General features: G+C 43.5%; 1 protein-coding gene across 1 annotated transcript in view; it reads right to left on the reverse strand.

Annotated features, from left to right (window-relative positions):
* Positions 1–11,792, reverse strand: part of EIF2AK3 (eukaryotic translation initiation factor 2 alpha kinase 3) — a 43,741-nt gene extending 31,949 nt beyond the window's left edge. The window contains exons 1-2 of the mRNA XM_086747447.1: positions 11,471–11,792; positions 5,043–5,172 (exon numbers count right to left, since the gene is read on the reverse strand). Coding sequence (XP_086603573.1) covers positions 5,043–5,172; positions 11,471–11,742 — 402 coding nt within the window. The 5' untranslated portion in view covers positions 11,743–11,792. The remainder of the gene's footprint in view (positions 1–5,042; positions 5,173–11,470) is intronic.
* Between the last annotated feature and the right edge of the window lie 4,861 nt (positions 11,793–16,653).

Consider the following 16,653-nt stretch of genomic DNA (forward strand, 5'->3'; position numbering starts at 1 on the left):
CATTTTTAAGCAGAATCTAGAGAGAAAGCCATTTTCTCAGGATGTTTTGTGTTGTTTGAAACAAGTCTCCTTTTTCTTTGTCCAGTGACTGTTAGCAGAGTCACAACAGATTTATACAGGTTTAACAGAAATTCATAATCTTCAGCGTTGCATTCAGCAGCTGCTGTAATAACCTTTTAAGTGAAAGTACTCAAACAAGTCTGACCGACAGTCTTAAGCATTCCCCACCCAAGCTCAAAACAAACATATCAGCTTTTTGCTGGATTATATTTACAGGCAATGGCTTCACTGAAAAGCAAAAGCAGAAAGCCATGGATCAAACAAAAACCTAATTTTAATTCAGGCTAATAAAATGCTGCTGTAGGGGTGCCCTAACTGGTGGCTGTGACTTTCCTAAAACTGGTATCACAAGATTTATCTTTCAAAGAGATACTTGAATTATTGACCCTTCCCCAGTCTCCTGGGGGGCACATAAAAGAACCCAGAAATCACAATGCCCCCAGAGGGCATTTTGACCTCCTGTCTTGCCCTGACCTGCTTCAGCGTTGGTTTTGCAACTTTTTCTGCACCAAAGTGTAAGAGACTCAAGGATAAGAGTGACTGAACTTCTTCCTGTGTTCCCAAAACAACCCAGGACAGCTTTTGGCTCTTCTCTGCCTTGACTGGGTACAAATTTTGCCTTATCCAATGTGCAGGAAAGAGCAGGCAGTCAGTATCTTAAAGTAATTCCCAGGTGCCTGGACGCTTCACAGCACAACTTAGTGATTCCCCAAAAGAAATAAAGCACTGAAAATTTAAAACTGTTTATGATGCTGATAAAAACAAGGGGAAAAAAAAGATACATTCATACCATACATTCAATTCTGTCACCAGTGGAGCTTTAGAGATTTCAAAATCCCTTCCCAACTCACTGCTGCAGGTATCAGTCCTCTCCAAAGGGCAAAAAAAGGAACAATATGCTAAAGATATCTATTGGTTCACTTTGCCTACAACGCAATCAGTTTTCAGTTGAATTCATTATAAAATTTCTTTGCACCTCCACAGCAGGAAAAAAAAGAAAAAAAAATACTGGGCTATTCCATAAAAATATGTCACTTTTATGCCCAAGGATGTCACAGATGTCCGAGTTTGCAGAAAAGTTTATTTTATGTGGCTATCACAAGAAAAAAATGGCAAGAATTTAATATATATACAATGCAATTCAAAGATTTTGAAAGCTTTTAGAGGGATAAGGATGTGGACAGATTTTGTGACAGGACATAATCCAATTACTTCATTTTTCCAGGATACTGCGGTATGTTTACTATGACTGCTACAAATGTCAGCTTTGTGGACTGAAACTCATTTTGTCCCGTGATCCCCAATCTCTCAAATAAGGAATTAAGATGCTTACTTAGGGATTAGTCTGGAACGGTCAAATCATGAGCCAACGCAGTTACATTTATGGAGCACACCCCTGTGTAGCCTCTGCCCAGAGCCCTGGCACTGCTACGCTGGAGCCGTGCCGTCAGGCTGAACTCCCGCAGCGCTCCTGACAGTGCAAAGACAAATTTTCTCACGGTCACCAATGTCTTTGCAAGCTGTTACTCTCACATCATCACCATCAAGTATACCGCTTACTTTTTCCTTTCTCACCAGACATCAGCTACCAGCGTTTCCAGAGGAGTATCTCTACCACTTGTCCGTTCCACAGTAGGCTTTTTCCTGTCTCCATTTCCTCTCCAGCCTCCCCCTGTTCCACCAGCCATGCTAGCCACCACTGGCCAGTCATTTTAATATACAGGCAAGTTCACACTTTAATTTCTCTCATATAATAGATCCTCATAAAAGAAAGAGGCTGAAGTCCATTAAGTAATTTAGTATAAAGCTATGCAGGTAAGAGGACATGTCACCCTCGTTAGTAAATGACAACAGTTTCATAATGATGTGCTACGAACCATTTCCTCTGCTTGAGTGACAGTTCTCTATTTCCACTATCATTAAGCATCATTATTTTAACAGACTGATTCTTCCAAAAGTATTCCAAGTACAGATGATGTATTCATCACAAAGCTAAATCTTAAATTAAAGTGTTTTCATTAAAAGTAAGCTCCCTTTTAGAAAAGTTGAGATTCAATGACTTTACCATGATCTTTAGAAAGCAGACTTTACGTGCAAGTAACAAGAAATCTGGGAATTGTAAACATACAGCTTTAATAGAGAACAGCTCTTCATCTTACCGCAATGGATAGGGGAGTAAAGTTTTTAAATCCTTATCCCGAAAGGCCTTTTCAGCACCGGCACCCTGACCATGATTGTTTATGTCGGAGCTGAGAGTCAAGAGTTAATTTTACCATTTGAGTTACCCAGACACGCAATTAGTAGTTCAGCAGCCTTTCCTTTCTAATTGATCTGTTCACATGACAAATGATGAACATCTCACTTGTCAGTGATTTAAGCAGTAGTTTCAAGATCTGAAGTGTTTGACAGAGCTGCTGGAACATTTGAAATTTTACTACCTCGCTTTCTTAATTAACACGTGAGCTCCAGACAGCCAAGCTGACATTTTACATTTCGGCAAAGGAAGTGAGTACTGTTCTATTAAACACTGAAAGTTTGAAGATCTAATGTCTTTTCTTAAAAGGCACCTGGAAATTAAATCGATGCTTTTGCACCAGGACCTGGAAGTACAGTTCACTGCACTCTCACCCACCACAGTTTAAAAAAAAACACATCGAAACAACTAAGACACAGCAGCACACACTTTCCTCACTGAAAGAAGACAAATCTTTAACACTGCAACTGTAAACAAAAAAAAAGAATTTCTCATCTGCCATTTCTTGCAAGAAGATGTAGGTTAACAGCTTACATAATGATCTTGGTTTATTATGAATGTAATATTGTGGTTGCAAGCACAGAGACCATTCTTACCTCAGAAATATTGGAAGAAGGAAAAGCCTCAATAGTTACCTTGAGAGAGTAAAACTTAACATGCCATGTGCCCAAATTGGAGAGAAAATACTGTAGAGTGGGGAGATGACAGACTTTAATGAATTCAATATTTTGACCCAAACCAGAACTGTCCCAAAAGCTTTAATGAGGCCAAACACTCACTCAAGTAGTGCCTAGATCCACTGCTTGAAGTCTTTCAGCTGATACTGACAGCAGATTAAACACTTAAACATTTAAATGTTTAAAATAAATATCTAAATGTTGAAGTGAAACGTATTCATCACTTTTGTTTTTTTGCTAAACTCTGTCTTATCTTAACAGCATTTGTTTACATGACAGTGAGTCTAAAAAGGGCTATATTCATAATGCTTAACCGCTTCTAAAAGGCCAGAATGAAGTTTTTCTTCCAAAATTAGTTCTCTCGTAGGCTCTGCATCTTAGCTGCCAAAATCCATCAGTGTCTTTGGCCACAGTTGTAGAAATGAAACAATTTGAAAGCCCATCTGAAAACTTCCTATTTACATAACAAACGCTCCTTAAAAGTGTATTTTTATGACTCCCACAACCTACTGACTTGTAGCCACAAAAGGGAATTAAATATTCCTTGGACAAACTACAGTTTGTGTATCTAAGCACCAGTCTTTAGTTTCTACAGTCATATCACAGTGGAAAAAAGATCATAACTCTCAACAGATCAGTTGAGTGACGAAGTCAAGATTTGCAAAAAAACACTTGTATAGTATTAAATGCTTGCATTCTCAAAATATTTAAAAACCTCGGCTTGATTTGTCACGAAAAATGAAGTTTATATTTGCACAGATTTCAAATGGGTGTTTTATAACTGGTTGTTCTGTTTTCACAGTGGTCATTAGCAACTACTGGCAGCAACAGATAGCAGAATAATATTTTAAGTATCCAGTGTTGAAAACATTTGCGAGGGATCAGTTTATAACTGACACTTTCTGTTTTACGGAACTCTTTACAGTTTTCATATTCATGTATCTGAACAAGACTCAAAAAGTTGCATTCATAAATAAAATTATCTCCCAGAAACAAAAGAACGGAAGTTAATATTTATATTATTTTTACAATCAGTCTGAGGTACTTATTACTAGCTGTCATACTTACACCACCACAGCAACAGACCAAATCTTTCCTTAGACCTCTCTATACCGAAACAGAGGTCACGTAGACAGACAGCAAAGAACCAAAAGCAAGAAGCTCGTACAGTCTGAACACCCCTGAATTCAGCTTTCATTCTTCGATGCTCATCATGCAAAAACGCAATATAGGACTGGTCTTCAAATCCAACCAACCATGACAGGGAAGGACCGTGCGCTTGTCATCACCACAAACTATCCCTTGGTTGGTGTATTTATTTCTCCTAACTCTAGGAGAGAATGACTCATCGATCTCACTTCTTCAGTGCAGGAGGGGGAAAAAAAAAAAAAAAAAAGGAAAAAAAACTTCCTTCTAATTTCTAGCCTAAGTTTATTTAAACTGATGGTGGAAACAGGACCAAACAAGAAATTTAACTCTTTAGATCTCCCCTCTTGCACTTCATCAGCAGGAAGTGATGCAACTCTTTTCCACTCGGTACTTCAAGGTGACCTTCAGCGCTTTGTTTCATTGCTACACATTGTATTTCACAGGCAACCCGCTTATCTAGTATATAAAAAAAACCAACCATCCTTTGTTCGTTGATTAAGTCGCAAGGACTTGTGCTTTTCTTGAAGGGAAATAAAAAAGCCAGTACTCGCCAAAACACACTCTAGTAATAAAAAGCAGATGATCCTTTCACTCGCTTCAAATTACAAGTAACTTGTTTTCAATCAGAAAGTGCATACAATTCCCAAACTCAGTTACATCATCTAGTTTGATAGTTATCACATATGTCAACTGCAGGACTAAAATGCTGACACAAACTAGTTTGAAACGCAACACGATGTAAGGACTCCAAAAAAAAAAAAGTTTGAGAATAGCTATCAAACTTTATCCATACTGCGTTTGTTCATTATTTAACATTTATCACATATGGAGGAAGTTGCATTCATTTTATTATAGAAAATTCTGGTTTTAAAGATTTAGTCAGGAAAGAGATGAAGCCTTACCTCTGGTTTACTGAGGCTGGACGACACAAGAGAACCTGATCCCACATCCAGATCCCACTGTTTTCTCCCGCTGTTTTCTGGATCCAGCGCAGCAATTCGTCCATCCAAAGTGCTGATAATTACTAGAGATCTGCAAGTCGGAAGCATTCACAGTCAAAACCACAACCACATGGAGTTTCTCTGTTAGCTGCTTTCTATATTTAGTAGAGTGCAACTCCAACTGTAGAGTTAAGTCTATATATTCTGTAAAACAGCAATTTGATATGGTAGCTCTCCCCAGACCAACGAGAGAGAGGAGAAAAGTTGAAGTCCCTGGCTGGAAGTCATTAACTAATTTCCATGCTGTAAGACAGTTTCAGTTTCAGGGAAAGATAGTTGACTTCTTGCTCTCACATGCAGATGTTACCACTACAACGCTGAATGAGATCATCTTCTTTTGAGATACTGATATGAACAGTGTATTTCCTATTTTTTCCCTGTCCCCAGAAATATATCCTTTCAAAACAACCTAAGCCAGAAACTATCAGCCCAGCAAATCAGTATGTCAGAAATACTAAGTCGCAACTAAGTTTTCAATACCTCTGGCTGAAACATGGAAATTCTGGAGATCTCATGAGCCTTAGAATAAAACAAGTCTTGCCTAAGGCATACACAGGACACTGGAAACGACCTCCAAGGTCTGCAGAGAGCAAAGCAAGCAAACTGCCGTACGCAGCTCAGGCTTTCAGTAGCCGGTCTGTCCCGGGACGTGTGGTAACAGCAAGCTAGCTGGTGATTTCTACAGCGCCCGAAGCTCTTCAGTTTTCGTAAATATTGCTTTCTTCCGAAGCAGCACAATCAGAATAAGCATTTCTGACTGGGCTAGAATTCAAGCATTAAAATAAAAACAAGCCAAAAAAAAATCCAAACAAAAAACCTGAACACCACAGAGACAGAACGCTGATAAGGCATTTTTGAAGGGACTTTTTTTTTTTTTCCCCTTGAAGATTCTTTCACTCTGACCTGAAAAGCTGGGATGTGCTGGCAGTTTTGGCTCGCAGCAGGCTCCCCAAACTTCAAAGGCTGTGGGAGGGGAGCTTGATCACTTCACAGAGAGCTGGAGCAGAAGCGGGCTGGATCCACTGACCCAGAAGGACCTTTACAGAGCTTGGGTGCAATGACAACAAGGAACTGTGCAAATAAACTCCATGGGTAGATTAAAGATTTTGGGCAGGGGTGAAAGAGCAAGGGGGAGGTAATGCACACAAAGACATGTATATGAATCACCACTTTAAACAATAAGGGACACTAAATTGTTGTGTAGAACTGAAGCCAAATACATCCCACTGCCCAAAGTCGTCGGGGTAGAAAGCTGAAGTTCCCGGCGGAAATGATGGGGGCTGTCATTTTAAAAAGGGAAAAAACTAAAATAATGATCTTAAAAACAAGTTCAAGGACAGCAACTTATTACATCACCTATAACAAAGGTCACGTAAAACATTGCAGTTTTACATGTAAAAGTAACCCACACATTTTATAGGCCCTTACACTGTACTATAGCACCATATTGTTGATAAATAGAAAATTAAATACAGCTTTAGCCTGCGCCAAAAATAACGTAGCAGCTCCTACTTCCAAAGGTGGCCAACCATCACACTCCTCCAAAATCTTAGTTTAAGAAACTGTTAGAAAAATACCAATTGTGCAAATATTTGAACAGTAGAATTACATGAAGTTTTATAAGCTGAGTACATATAATTACTCCAACTGTACAGAAACCAAGACCGGGTTAATAATAAACCGGATTGCAGGAGACTGTCTATTCTCCAGCACTGCAAACAAGTGCTTGCACATTAGAGGCCTTGGACACACATTTAGTAGAATCTGTTTGCTTCATGGTAACAGAATTCATCTGAAGCCCTCTAGCATTGCATAAAAATACTGCTCCAAGTGGGTCTATTTAAATTTTATGTTGATCCAGCTGACAACTAGGTTATAAAAACGGAGGGAATTTTGACAGCAACACTGTTGAGAAGAAAAATCCTAAAATCGCACTGTGAAATGTTTCCTTCCCATCTACTCCAACTGTTCTCCTTTATCTCATTCTGCCTGCTCGGCTTCACCCTCAAGTAACAAATGTTTTATGCCTTTGTACCTTACCTTTCCCCACCAGATGCAAACCCAGCTTTCCCCAAGGGTTATCTCATTATTTCAGCCTCACCAACACCACCCAAGAGGGCAGTTTTGGAAACTGTACCTGCATCATGACCTCCGGTCACTCAAACCATGGTGGAACCGTACTTAGGTTTTAAGTTTAGCTGATTAGGAAAGGGGGAAAATAATAATAATAATAATTAAAAAATCATACTTCAGAGGGAACCTTTGTACCAACAGCACACACTTTGAGAAACTGGTTTAACCAACCGCTTCCATATACCCTAAAAATCCCGATTTCTCTTGGGTGCAGCGGCACTCTTTATTAGTCCCCTTGGCCACCAGCTCTGTAATGGACTTTCTTTGTTTCACAAACTCCACCTACTGAGCAAACACTTGGATGAGACACAGGAACAGTACGGGCTTGGCTATACCTTGCTAAATCTCACATGTGGCTACCTGTAGAACTGGAACTAGGGGCAAGAAAAGCATTCATTTCTTTCTGCTTTTTCTAATGAGCAACTCATTTTGAACTAAATAGTCACAGTTTTGGTCCCATCTTCATCCTGCTCTTCAACAATAATCCTATGTGTCAGAAAAAAAATTGCTAAAAATCCTTACACTTGTAATAAAATCCTTTGTTACTTATTTTTCTATAGATTAACATCTGTTCTCTCATCTCTGACTCCAGCAAGTTAAAATCCTGTCACTTGAACTCTAGTTGGTGGAATATATGCAGTTTGTCTACAGGTGCATGCTAGTTTTATACTTTCTCATGACCAGATTTTCCTTTTTTTCAAGGTTTCCCTTTTCTCTGTGAGAGTCCAATGCCTGCAGCTTTGCATACTGAGAGTACAAAGCGGTGACAAGACATCTTCCCATCTTTCAGGCAGTACAATCAAGCACTGGATTAACACATCCTGATAAAAGCGATTTAGGAAACTACTTCAACAAACTATTTCAGCGCTTAGAAACAGGCAGGCAACTTGCTTGTTGTCACCCCACAGTGCCATCATAAGTTTACTGCAGTGTGTTATGCCCAATTCTTACAGCAAATTCTTATGAACACCAGTAGAATGTGGCTACGATTCAAGACTGAAGAGCCATCCTTTTGGCCATCAGTTTGCTGGCTGAATTGGTTAGGACCAAAAAATTCCACTATATTAAACTGAAGTAGCGGTATTTTGGATGCATCTTTGGGACACCTACTCGACAAGTTGCAAGGAAAAGGCATTCCTGCCTTAGCTTCTTTTTGGTTAAGCCTGATAAACTCTTATTTTCTGCAAAACAAGACCTTATCACTGGCTGTATCAACACCACCTCCAGCTTCAGAACTACCTTGACCAAAGAAGCCAGCTTCCAACAACATACAAGTTTTCTAAGAACACCACCAACCCAGACCTGGATTCTGCATCCCACACAAACCACAAAACATTACTGAACTTAAGGTCAAAGTTAAAAAGATCAAAGGTCACAACTATAATGGCAAGGAAGAGAGGAGGACAAACAGCATCAAAGCTGCAAATTCCTCAAATGGCGAGACATTTGTTGAAAGTAAATCACCAACTGTACTAGAGAGTGAATCACATCACACAGGTACTAGAGCAAGAATAAAACCCTACCAACACAAACCCAGAATTGCAACAGTCTCCACAAACCTGGACCAGAACAACAACAAAAATACAGAAAGGAATCAATCCAAACTACCTTTACTTAAACCCCAGCAACCATCAACCGGGCACCTGAAAAACAAGCATCAGCAAAACGATGAAGACACTTACAAACTTCACCTTGCCTCTAGCTACTGCTCCAGAACATACTATGAACCAAGTGACGGAGGAGAAGAAAATCCCTTCTGGGCCCTTACAGGAGGCCAGCAGAAGGACAAGAACAAGGGGCGAGTACAGGACAGTGCGTACAAAGGTACCTGTAATCACAGCAGCTGGCAGAGGCTACGCCAATACTGTAGTCAGATTTTATTTGCGCATTGTCAACATGAACACACATCTGGATGTACTTCCCCCACCCTGACTATCTACAAACAGCCTCTATGGTTAAATGAAAATGTTTTCTTACCATTTCCTTTCCTCTTTTGCTTACAGACATGAGCTTGTTATTGAAATGCAGTTCTAATGTTCCTTCCTGAAACTGTGCAAAATATCTACTACAGACTTCCACGTATATGGACAAAAGCCCAGCCCTGGGCCTTAAAACCGCTGTTTACATCCCATCGTGAGCACAGCTCACTTGTTGAGATCAAGTGGTCTGAGCTCCCTTCTACTTTACAGAAATGAAAGTATCTGATTTACCTATGAACAGAATAAAAGGGCTAAGATTGCAAGGGAAGAGGTAAACAGGATCGAGGAAGAACGCTCATTTAGCTCATCTACACCCTTTCACGGTGAAAAAAAAAAAAATGTATCTATTCAAATAAGTTGATTTTGTTAGAAAAACAAAGCAGAATTTATCATCGCTTTTGTACAAAATTTACCACTATTCCTGTTTCAGTTTGAAAACAAACAACCAATCCTAACACCCTCAACAGCCATTTGGGACACTGCAAATAGGACCGTTAGTCAAACTTGAACTCTAACCAGCTATTCCCATTCAAAACCTTCACGTAAAGAGCACGATAATTCCCTAACCCTCATGTTTTCTTCAGGCAATTAAAAAAACCTCAAACTCCAAGATGACTACATTTATTTGTCTAGAGCAAAACCAGTTGAGGTTTGGGTTTTGTTGGTTTTTTTTTCAGATTATACTGACTTGTTATATTACATGGATATTTTATTGCTAAAGAACAATTAGCTGAGGTGAGTAGAGATCTCACAAATACAGATGAAAAAAAAAAAGAAATGCAAGTAAATGCTTTGCCATGGCAGCTATTCTATTTTCATTTGATGACAGCAAATCTATTCCTATGCACTAATCAATTAGCAAACAGCTACATTTAATCTCAGGCTTAAATTATAGAACTGAACATCTTCAGTGTATTTTACTTAGCTCTAGCAATCAAACATAAAATTCATGTTTAAGTATTTTCAGGGCTAAATAAATTAAGGTCTTATTAAAAATTGAATACAGTAGAATTGCAATAAACTAAGTAGGGTTTTGATGACCTGAAACACAAAAGCATTATTCTGTTGCTAATAGGAAATAGATTTTCCTCAAAGAAAACAGGATGCAAAGTTATCAGCCAGTTTCTTGCTGTAAGTGGATGCTTGGGCACACTGACAAAAAGCTTTGGGCTTTTCATTTTCAGAACAGGTTCTCAAATACAGTAGGCGCTTCGTCATGCTCTTCTTCCGTTTAACTCTGGCTGTGGCTTATCACCTCATCCTTCGCAGCCAATTCAGAAACAGACTGGGATCAGCTCAGCAACATTTCTGCACTTGAGTCATTCATTAAAATCTTCCTTTTGCCAGAGCTTCTTGCCACACATGGTTATTAAGTACTTTATTTCCCCTTGTTATAGCCCAAAACTTTGGCAATTTGTCTGGCTGCCCTTCGAGCAGACACCAGTGTCTGTGTTTAACAGACAATTAAGTAAAGAGGAGAACAGAATTCTCTTTAGAAGAAAAAGAAAGGATGACAGAAAGGGATGCGATGCTCTAAAGAACTGTGAGCTGCAGGTGCTGGGAAGAGTTTGGACTACAGGTCTGGGTCTCCTTCCCGCGGGCACAGCTCTGCCAGCCGGTAAGAAGTCAGGGAGCGACAGAGACCTGGTGTTACCAGGGTGAGCAGTCAGGCCAGATGTCAGTCACACACCCCAACCCCCGGCAGCTGGTTTGTCTGAGAACCGAAGCCCCCCTTCTCCCTGCTCACAGCCGCGGGGAAGAACAAGTACCCTGAGCGACGGGAAGCTGGCTGGAATACCCCTGGCGATGGGGGGGGGGGGAGGGTGTCCCGGAGCACCCTTCCTCTCCTCACCGCCACAGCCCCTCCATGGCCGCAGCGCTACCGCCAGCCCCACCACGGGACCCGTCCCCTGCCCGTCCCCGGGGTCCAGCGCCCCGCACAACCCTGCAGCACCTTTGTTTCTCCACGCACCCCCTCCCCACAGACGACCCGCAGCCCGACTCTCCCCCCGCTCCCGACCCTTCAAGCGCTCTCCCCCGCGGCCCACCACCTCCTCCTGCGCGACCCCGGCCCCACGCAGCTCCTTCCCGTTTCCCTCCCCGATTCCCAGCCTGGACTCTGCCCCCGTCTCCCCCGGGACACCAGCCCCCGCCAAGCACCCCCAAACCGGGCGCTAACCCCCTCCCCAGCACCGACCCCCCCCCCCTCCCGCCCACCTGCCGCCGGTCCGGGCCTCGCCGCTCTCCTCAGGCTCCTGCTCGCCGGGCGCCGCGGGGGCCACACCGGCTTCATCGTCCTCCACCGTCACGTCAGCGGAACCGACCGGTAAAGCGGCAGGAGCGGCGGCCGCCCCTAACCCGAAAGCGGCCTCCACAGCCGCGGCATCGCTCGGCGGCGGCTCCGGGCCGTCCGCCGCCGCCGCCACCCCCGTTAACAGCAGCAACAACGTGAAGGCGGCCAGAGCGCTGCGGCACCGCGGCCCCCGCATGGAGGGGCCCCGCCTCGCCCGCCGCCACCAGCCGTTAGGACATGAACGCAGCCAGCGCCGCCACGGAATGGGCACCCGCCGCAGCGCAGCCCGCCCCGCCCGCCACGTACCGGCACTCGGCGCGCAACCGCCCCTGACACCGCCGCCCGCCCCTTCGCGGCGGGGAGGGAGCCCATTGGGCCGGCGCCGCGCCGCTCCGCCCGCCGCTTCCCTTCGATTGGTGCGGGCGGCGGAGAGGGCGGGAAGGAGAGGTGTTTGTCAACAGAGCCGCCGGGCCAATTGGAATCACGCCGCTCTCTCCCCTCCCTCCACCGCCGCTCCGACCAATCGAAAGCGCATGATTCACCGACCTGCTCTGGGATTGGCGGATCCGGCGCGCCACACGTGCTGCTGACTGGAGAGCCGGGCGGCGTGGCCCCGCCCCTTCCCGGCCAGCCCTCTGCCGGGCTGGAGACGTGGCTGTTCCTCCGTGTGGGCTGGGCGGGGCCAGCGGCGCGCACCACCCGCCGCGCGGGACGGGGGGGGTTGGGGAGCCGGGCGGGTAAAGTACCCCTCGGGAGCGGAATGGACTCGTCGGGCGGGAAGGGCGCAGGGCGCCCGGCGGCGGGGCTGAGGGAACGGCGGGCGGGCGGGCGAGCACACCCGCGCGTTCAGGCTCCGTTGAGGTGTCCGGAGCCGCTGTCCCCCTCCCGAAGGCCTTGTCTCCCTCAGGAGAGGGCACGGCGGGATCGTCCGCTGCCTTCAGCAGCTCGTTCCCCAGTTAATGGCTGCCCCGAGCTTGGGTGAGCGGGTGGGTGTGTATGTGACAGGACACGGTGACCGGTAGGCCCGAGAGCGGCTGCCTCGGCACAGCAGCCAAGCGTCGCAGCAGCCATCAACTCCTGCTTCCTCCATATATTAACAGATTTTAATTCCTCAATGGAGCAGGTAGCACCCCAGCATCCTTCAGGGGCCGTTTCCCCCTTTTCCGGCAGTTATCGTTATCGCCTTTGCCCTGGGGAGCAGGAGGGGCAGCTCTCACCGGCCAGGCTGGCGGTCGCCTAGGCCAGCTCCGGGCCTGCGGCCTGCGATGGCTCATGCCATGGCTTGCACTGCTACCGTCAGTCTTTTTGTGTCAGCGTTCACCCCTGTAGAGCTAGGTAGGTTGTTTATCAAGCCACAACTTCATCTTCTTTGTAACAAACCAAATTAGTTACAAACTTCAAATCTCTTTGTAAGGCATCTCCTCCAGCCCTTAAATTACAGGGTTTTTTTATCCTTCCCCCTTTCTGTTTGTTTTTTTTTCAGCATTGCACTTCAGAACATGGAGATGAGGGTGCTGTGTTCATCTGTATCCAGGGGTAGAAAAGGCTCCAGGGTATCCCTAGGTGTGCCTCCCCTTGGCATCGGGGCAAAGGCTGGCGGTCAGCTGTTAGAGAGCACACAACATGATGCTTTTCTTCCTCTGTGAACATGTGCCTACCTGAGATGGGTGGCTTTGCATCTGACTGTCTTATGAGGTAGTCCCTTTATCCGGACCCAGTTTACTGTGTTTTGAACAACAGCCCTTGTCATCCTGATTGCACCACCCTGCCGATGCGGATGTCATGTGGAAATTGTATTAGGAGTGATTTTGTATTTACTTCCAAGTGACTAATGAAAGTATTGATTTCGTACATGTGTAGTATAGCAGGCAAGATCCTGGAGGGATACCATTTGAAGTAGCCTTATTCAGTAATGATTTATAACCAGTTATAAAAAAAAAAAAATCTGTGTCCAGTGTTTAATATCTGCTTAACTGATGCTTTATTACCCTTTATTTTTCATTAAAATGTTGTGCAGTTCTAAGTAAAAATGCTTTTAAAAGTTTATTACACTTTCCAGGGGAAAATGAATTATTTGTTTTCTTCGTAAAGCAAGAAAGGAGATTTCTATTGGACCTCTGATTGGCTCTCCTAATTCTTTAATCTGAGTCACATACCAGCTTTTCTGGTACTTAGCCAGGAACTGTTCTTACATCTGCGTTTACTACATACCATGCAACTATCCCTTCTGAAGACAAATACCAACCTGGCACTTTTTTAGCTTTCTGGAATTTCCCTAGTATATCAAGGTTTACCAAAGATGAACGCCAACAGACGAGGGATCTCCACGGCCAGCTGTTTCAGACCTACTGGGCCACAGTCATCCCTAGAAGACCAGAGCTTCATTGGTTACTAATGGACCGAAATTTATCACATCACTGTTAAGTAATCCACCCACGTATCTTCCTGCTTCTTTACAAACATAGGTCATAAATGTTCAACAAACACTTCTGCATCATTATTGACGTTTTAATCATGTCCATCTAGTAATGGGCCTGCGCCGTTACTAGGGTTTTCTGGGATTTAGCCTTGCCAGCTATGGATTTCCTTTGATGTGCTTCACTTCCAATAACTACTCTGCTTCTCATAACTTCTCATTTATACCAACACTTTTTTTTTTTATTTCCCGCTTTCCCCATTTTGGCTATTTATGTTTCATTTTTAATCACTCTTTCCAGTCTACTAATAAAACAGGATTTGTCAGTGTATTTTCTCTCTTGATTTTGAAATTGTGGCTCTCTGATTTTTTTAAACTGCTTGTAATTGTAATTTTTAAACTTCTACCTAATTTTTTTCTTCCTGCTTGCCCTCTTATTTTCTGATGAGTTGGAAAAATAGCTCTTTCAAAGCACCAGATGTATGCAAAGTCAGGTTGTGAACACCGCTCCCCAGACAACCACTGAACTGCAATCCAGAGATATTTTTTTTTTCCACTTACTTCATTATAATGAAGTCCGAAAGAGTTTACCTTGTGCTGCACACCAAATGGCTCATGTCATTTTTTTTATGTAACTTAAATGACATTTTATTATTGTACCCATATGGTCTTGTGCTAATATTTTCTTCATTTAGATAACTCCTCTATCTTGAGTGTCTAGCCATTCATATGTTTACAAAGAGCAATCAGATTCCTTCTGTTTTGCTACGTAAACCAAGCCAAAGGCTTTTATTCTTCCCTTACACTTTTGGCTCTCTGCTCCCTCGTTCATCTCACTAGCCCTCCCCTGCACCTGTTCCCATTTAAATTAATCTTTCTTGCGTAGCCATGTTTTGAACAGTCATGTTGAAGGGTAACTGATAGATTTAAATTTTAAACTCCGCTATATTTATAGACTGTGCAGAAAAACTAGTTCTGTGCCGTGCTTTTTACAGCAACTTCTCTCTTGCCCCAGTAGTTGTTCAAGGGGCTCACAGACAGATAGGCAGCAACCGCAGACCCCAGCAAGTCTCACCGTATCGGAATACTTCACAAACAGACTTGCACTTCTACCTTTGCGCTGGTTCATGAAGGTTTATTAGGCTTAAAGCAAAACAGTAACGCCCTTGTGCAAGTGTCCCTATCACACCCATGACTATTACCTCATTTTCTTCTATTTCCTCCCAGTCCCCTGTCCCTGATCAGCAGTCTTCCCATTGCAGCCTTTTATTTTAGGGGGGCTCTAACAGTTTTCAGGATAGTACACATTTTCTTCTAGATTCCTCCCAGATTCCTTACCACTGAGGCATAAGGAATAGCAATCGTAATCTAAAAGCTCTTACTTTTCTGGTTTGGAAACATTTCTCTAAGGCATGGACAATGTTGCTCACGAATGCTTAAGACAAACACGGCAATACAGCTATATAATTTTCTCTCTGTATTAAAAATTTGTGCCAACAAAACCAAACTTCCTGCTTTTTGCAAAGCATGAGTCACATTCTCCATTCTGTTTTGACTGACTGACATAAGAGATCTATTTCAATCATATGACAGTAACTTTAAATCTGACCTGCCACTTATGTGGAAATCAAAGCCTGTTCTTGCAGGATGGATGGATGGATGTTAATAGCAATGGTGTTTTACGTAATTCCACTGAAGATCTCCCTGCTTTTCTTGAATAACTTGCTCTCTGAGCTGCGCGGCGCAGCAGCGAAAGCCCCGCATGCCACCTCGTGGCTGCCCTGTACCAAGGGCCACTCACAGTCGGCTGATGTCTTTTCACAAGCGGAATAAACCCAAGCAATTCTTCATCCAACAGATGCAGATCAAACCAGAGACGAGCAGTGAAGTAGGTGTTATTCAGAGGAAATGTCACTGTACTGGAGTTGGCAGGATAAAAAATTAGGTAGCAAGAATGTGATTGCTGGGACATGACAGTCTTGGAGAGCCACTGCCAACCAGAAAGAGCGTTTATCTGGAACGATGAGTTAGAAATGCTCAATCTTACACTTGGTTTCTCCAGTGTGTTGGTGAAGTTTTACCTTCATAGGTCTTGTTCTTTTTAGCTGTTTCATGCCTTATCTAATGAGATAAATACAGTTAATTGGATAAACACATCTGACACACAGAGGCTGCTGTGCCTTCGCTAGGATCTCACTCAGGTTGGCATGCATGTTTCCACATGTTTAAGCTAAGTATGCCATGGAAGATGGTCCTCCAGCCTTCCCACTCCCAACTGATTGATCTTGCTGCCTTCCTCAGGAAAGGCCAAGGAAAATGTATGTTATTTTGTTGGTTGCTTTACTTTTCAGAAAAAAACAGCTCTCTGCCAGCACATGGAAGTAGCGGGAAAACTTGGCAAGTGATTGACCCTAAGAGTGGGAATGCTCCTTTTGGGGGTCTTAGACCAGAGCAGCTTAAGCCAGTTATAAAACTCCCCTTCAAAGAGATGTTACATGTTAAGTTTGGCAGAGCCAGTTCCAACCTCACTCACCTGGCAAGAAGAAACTGCCTTTTTTTTTTTATTTTTTTTTGGCCTGCATGGCACGGTGAATCAGCACAGAGTCACAGGAATGCCAAAGCCAGCATAAACTCTGTACCCAGGTTGAGAGTGGATGGTGAGTGAAGGGAGTAAAAAGCAGAATCTTCCCT

This window comes from Chlamydotis macqueenii, chromosome 4 (genome assembly GCF_036417535.1).
Source record: "Chlamydotis macqueenii isolate bChlMac1 chromosome 4, bChlMac1.mat, whole genome shotgun sequence".
In the NCBI taxonomy this organism is placed as follows: Eukaryota; Metazoa; Chordata; class Aves; order Otidiformes; family Otididae; genus Chlamydotis; species Chlamydotis macqueenii.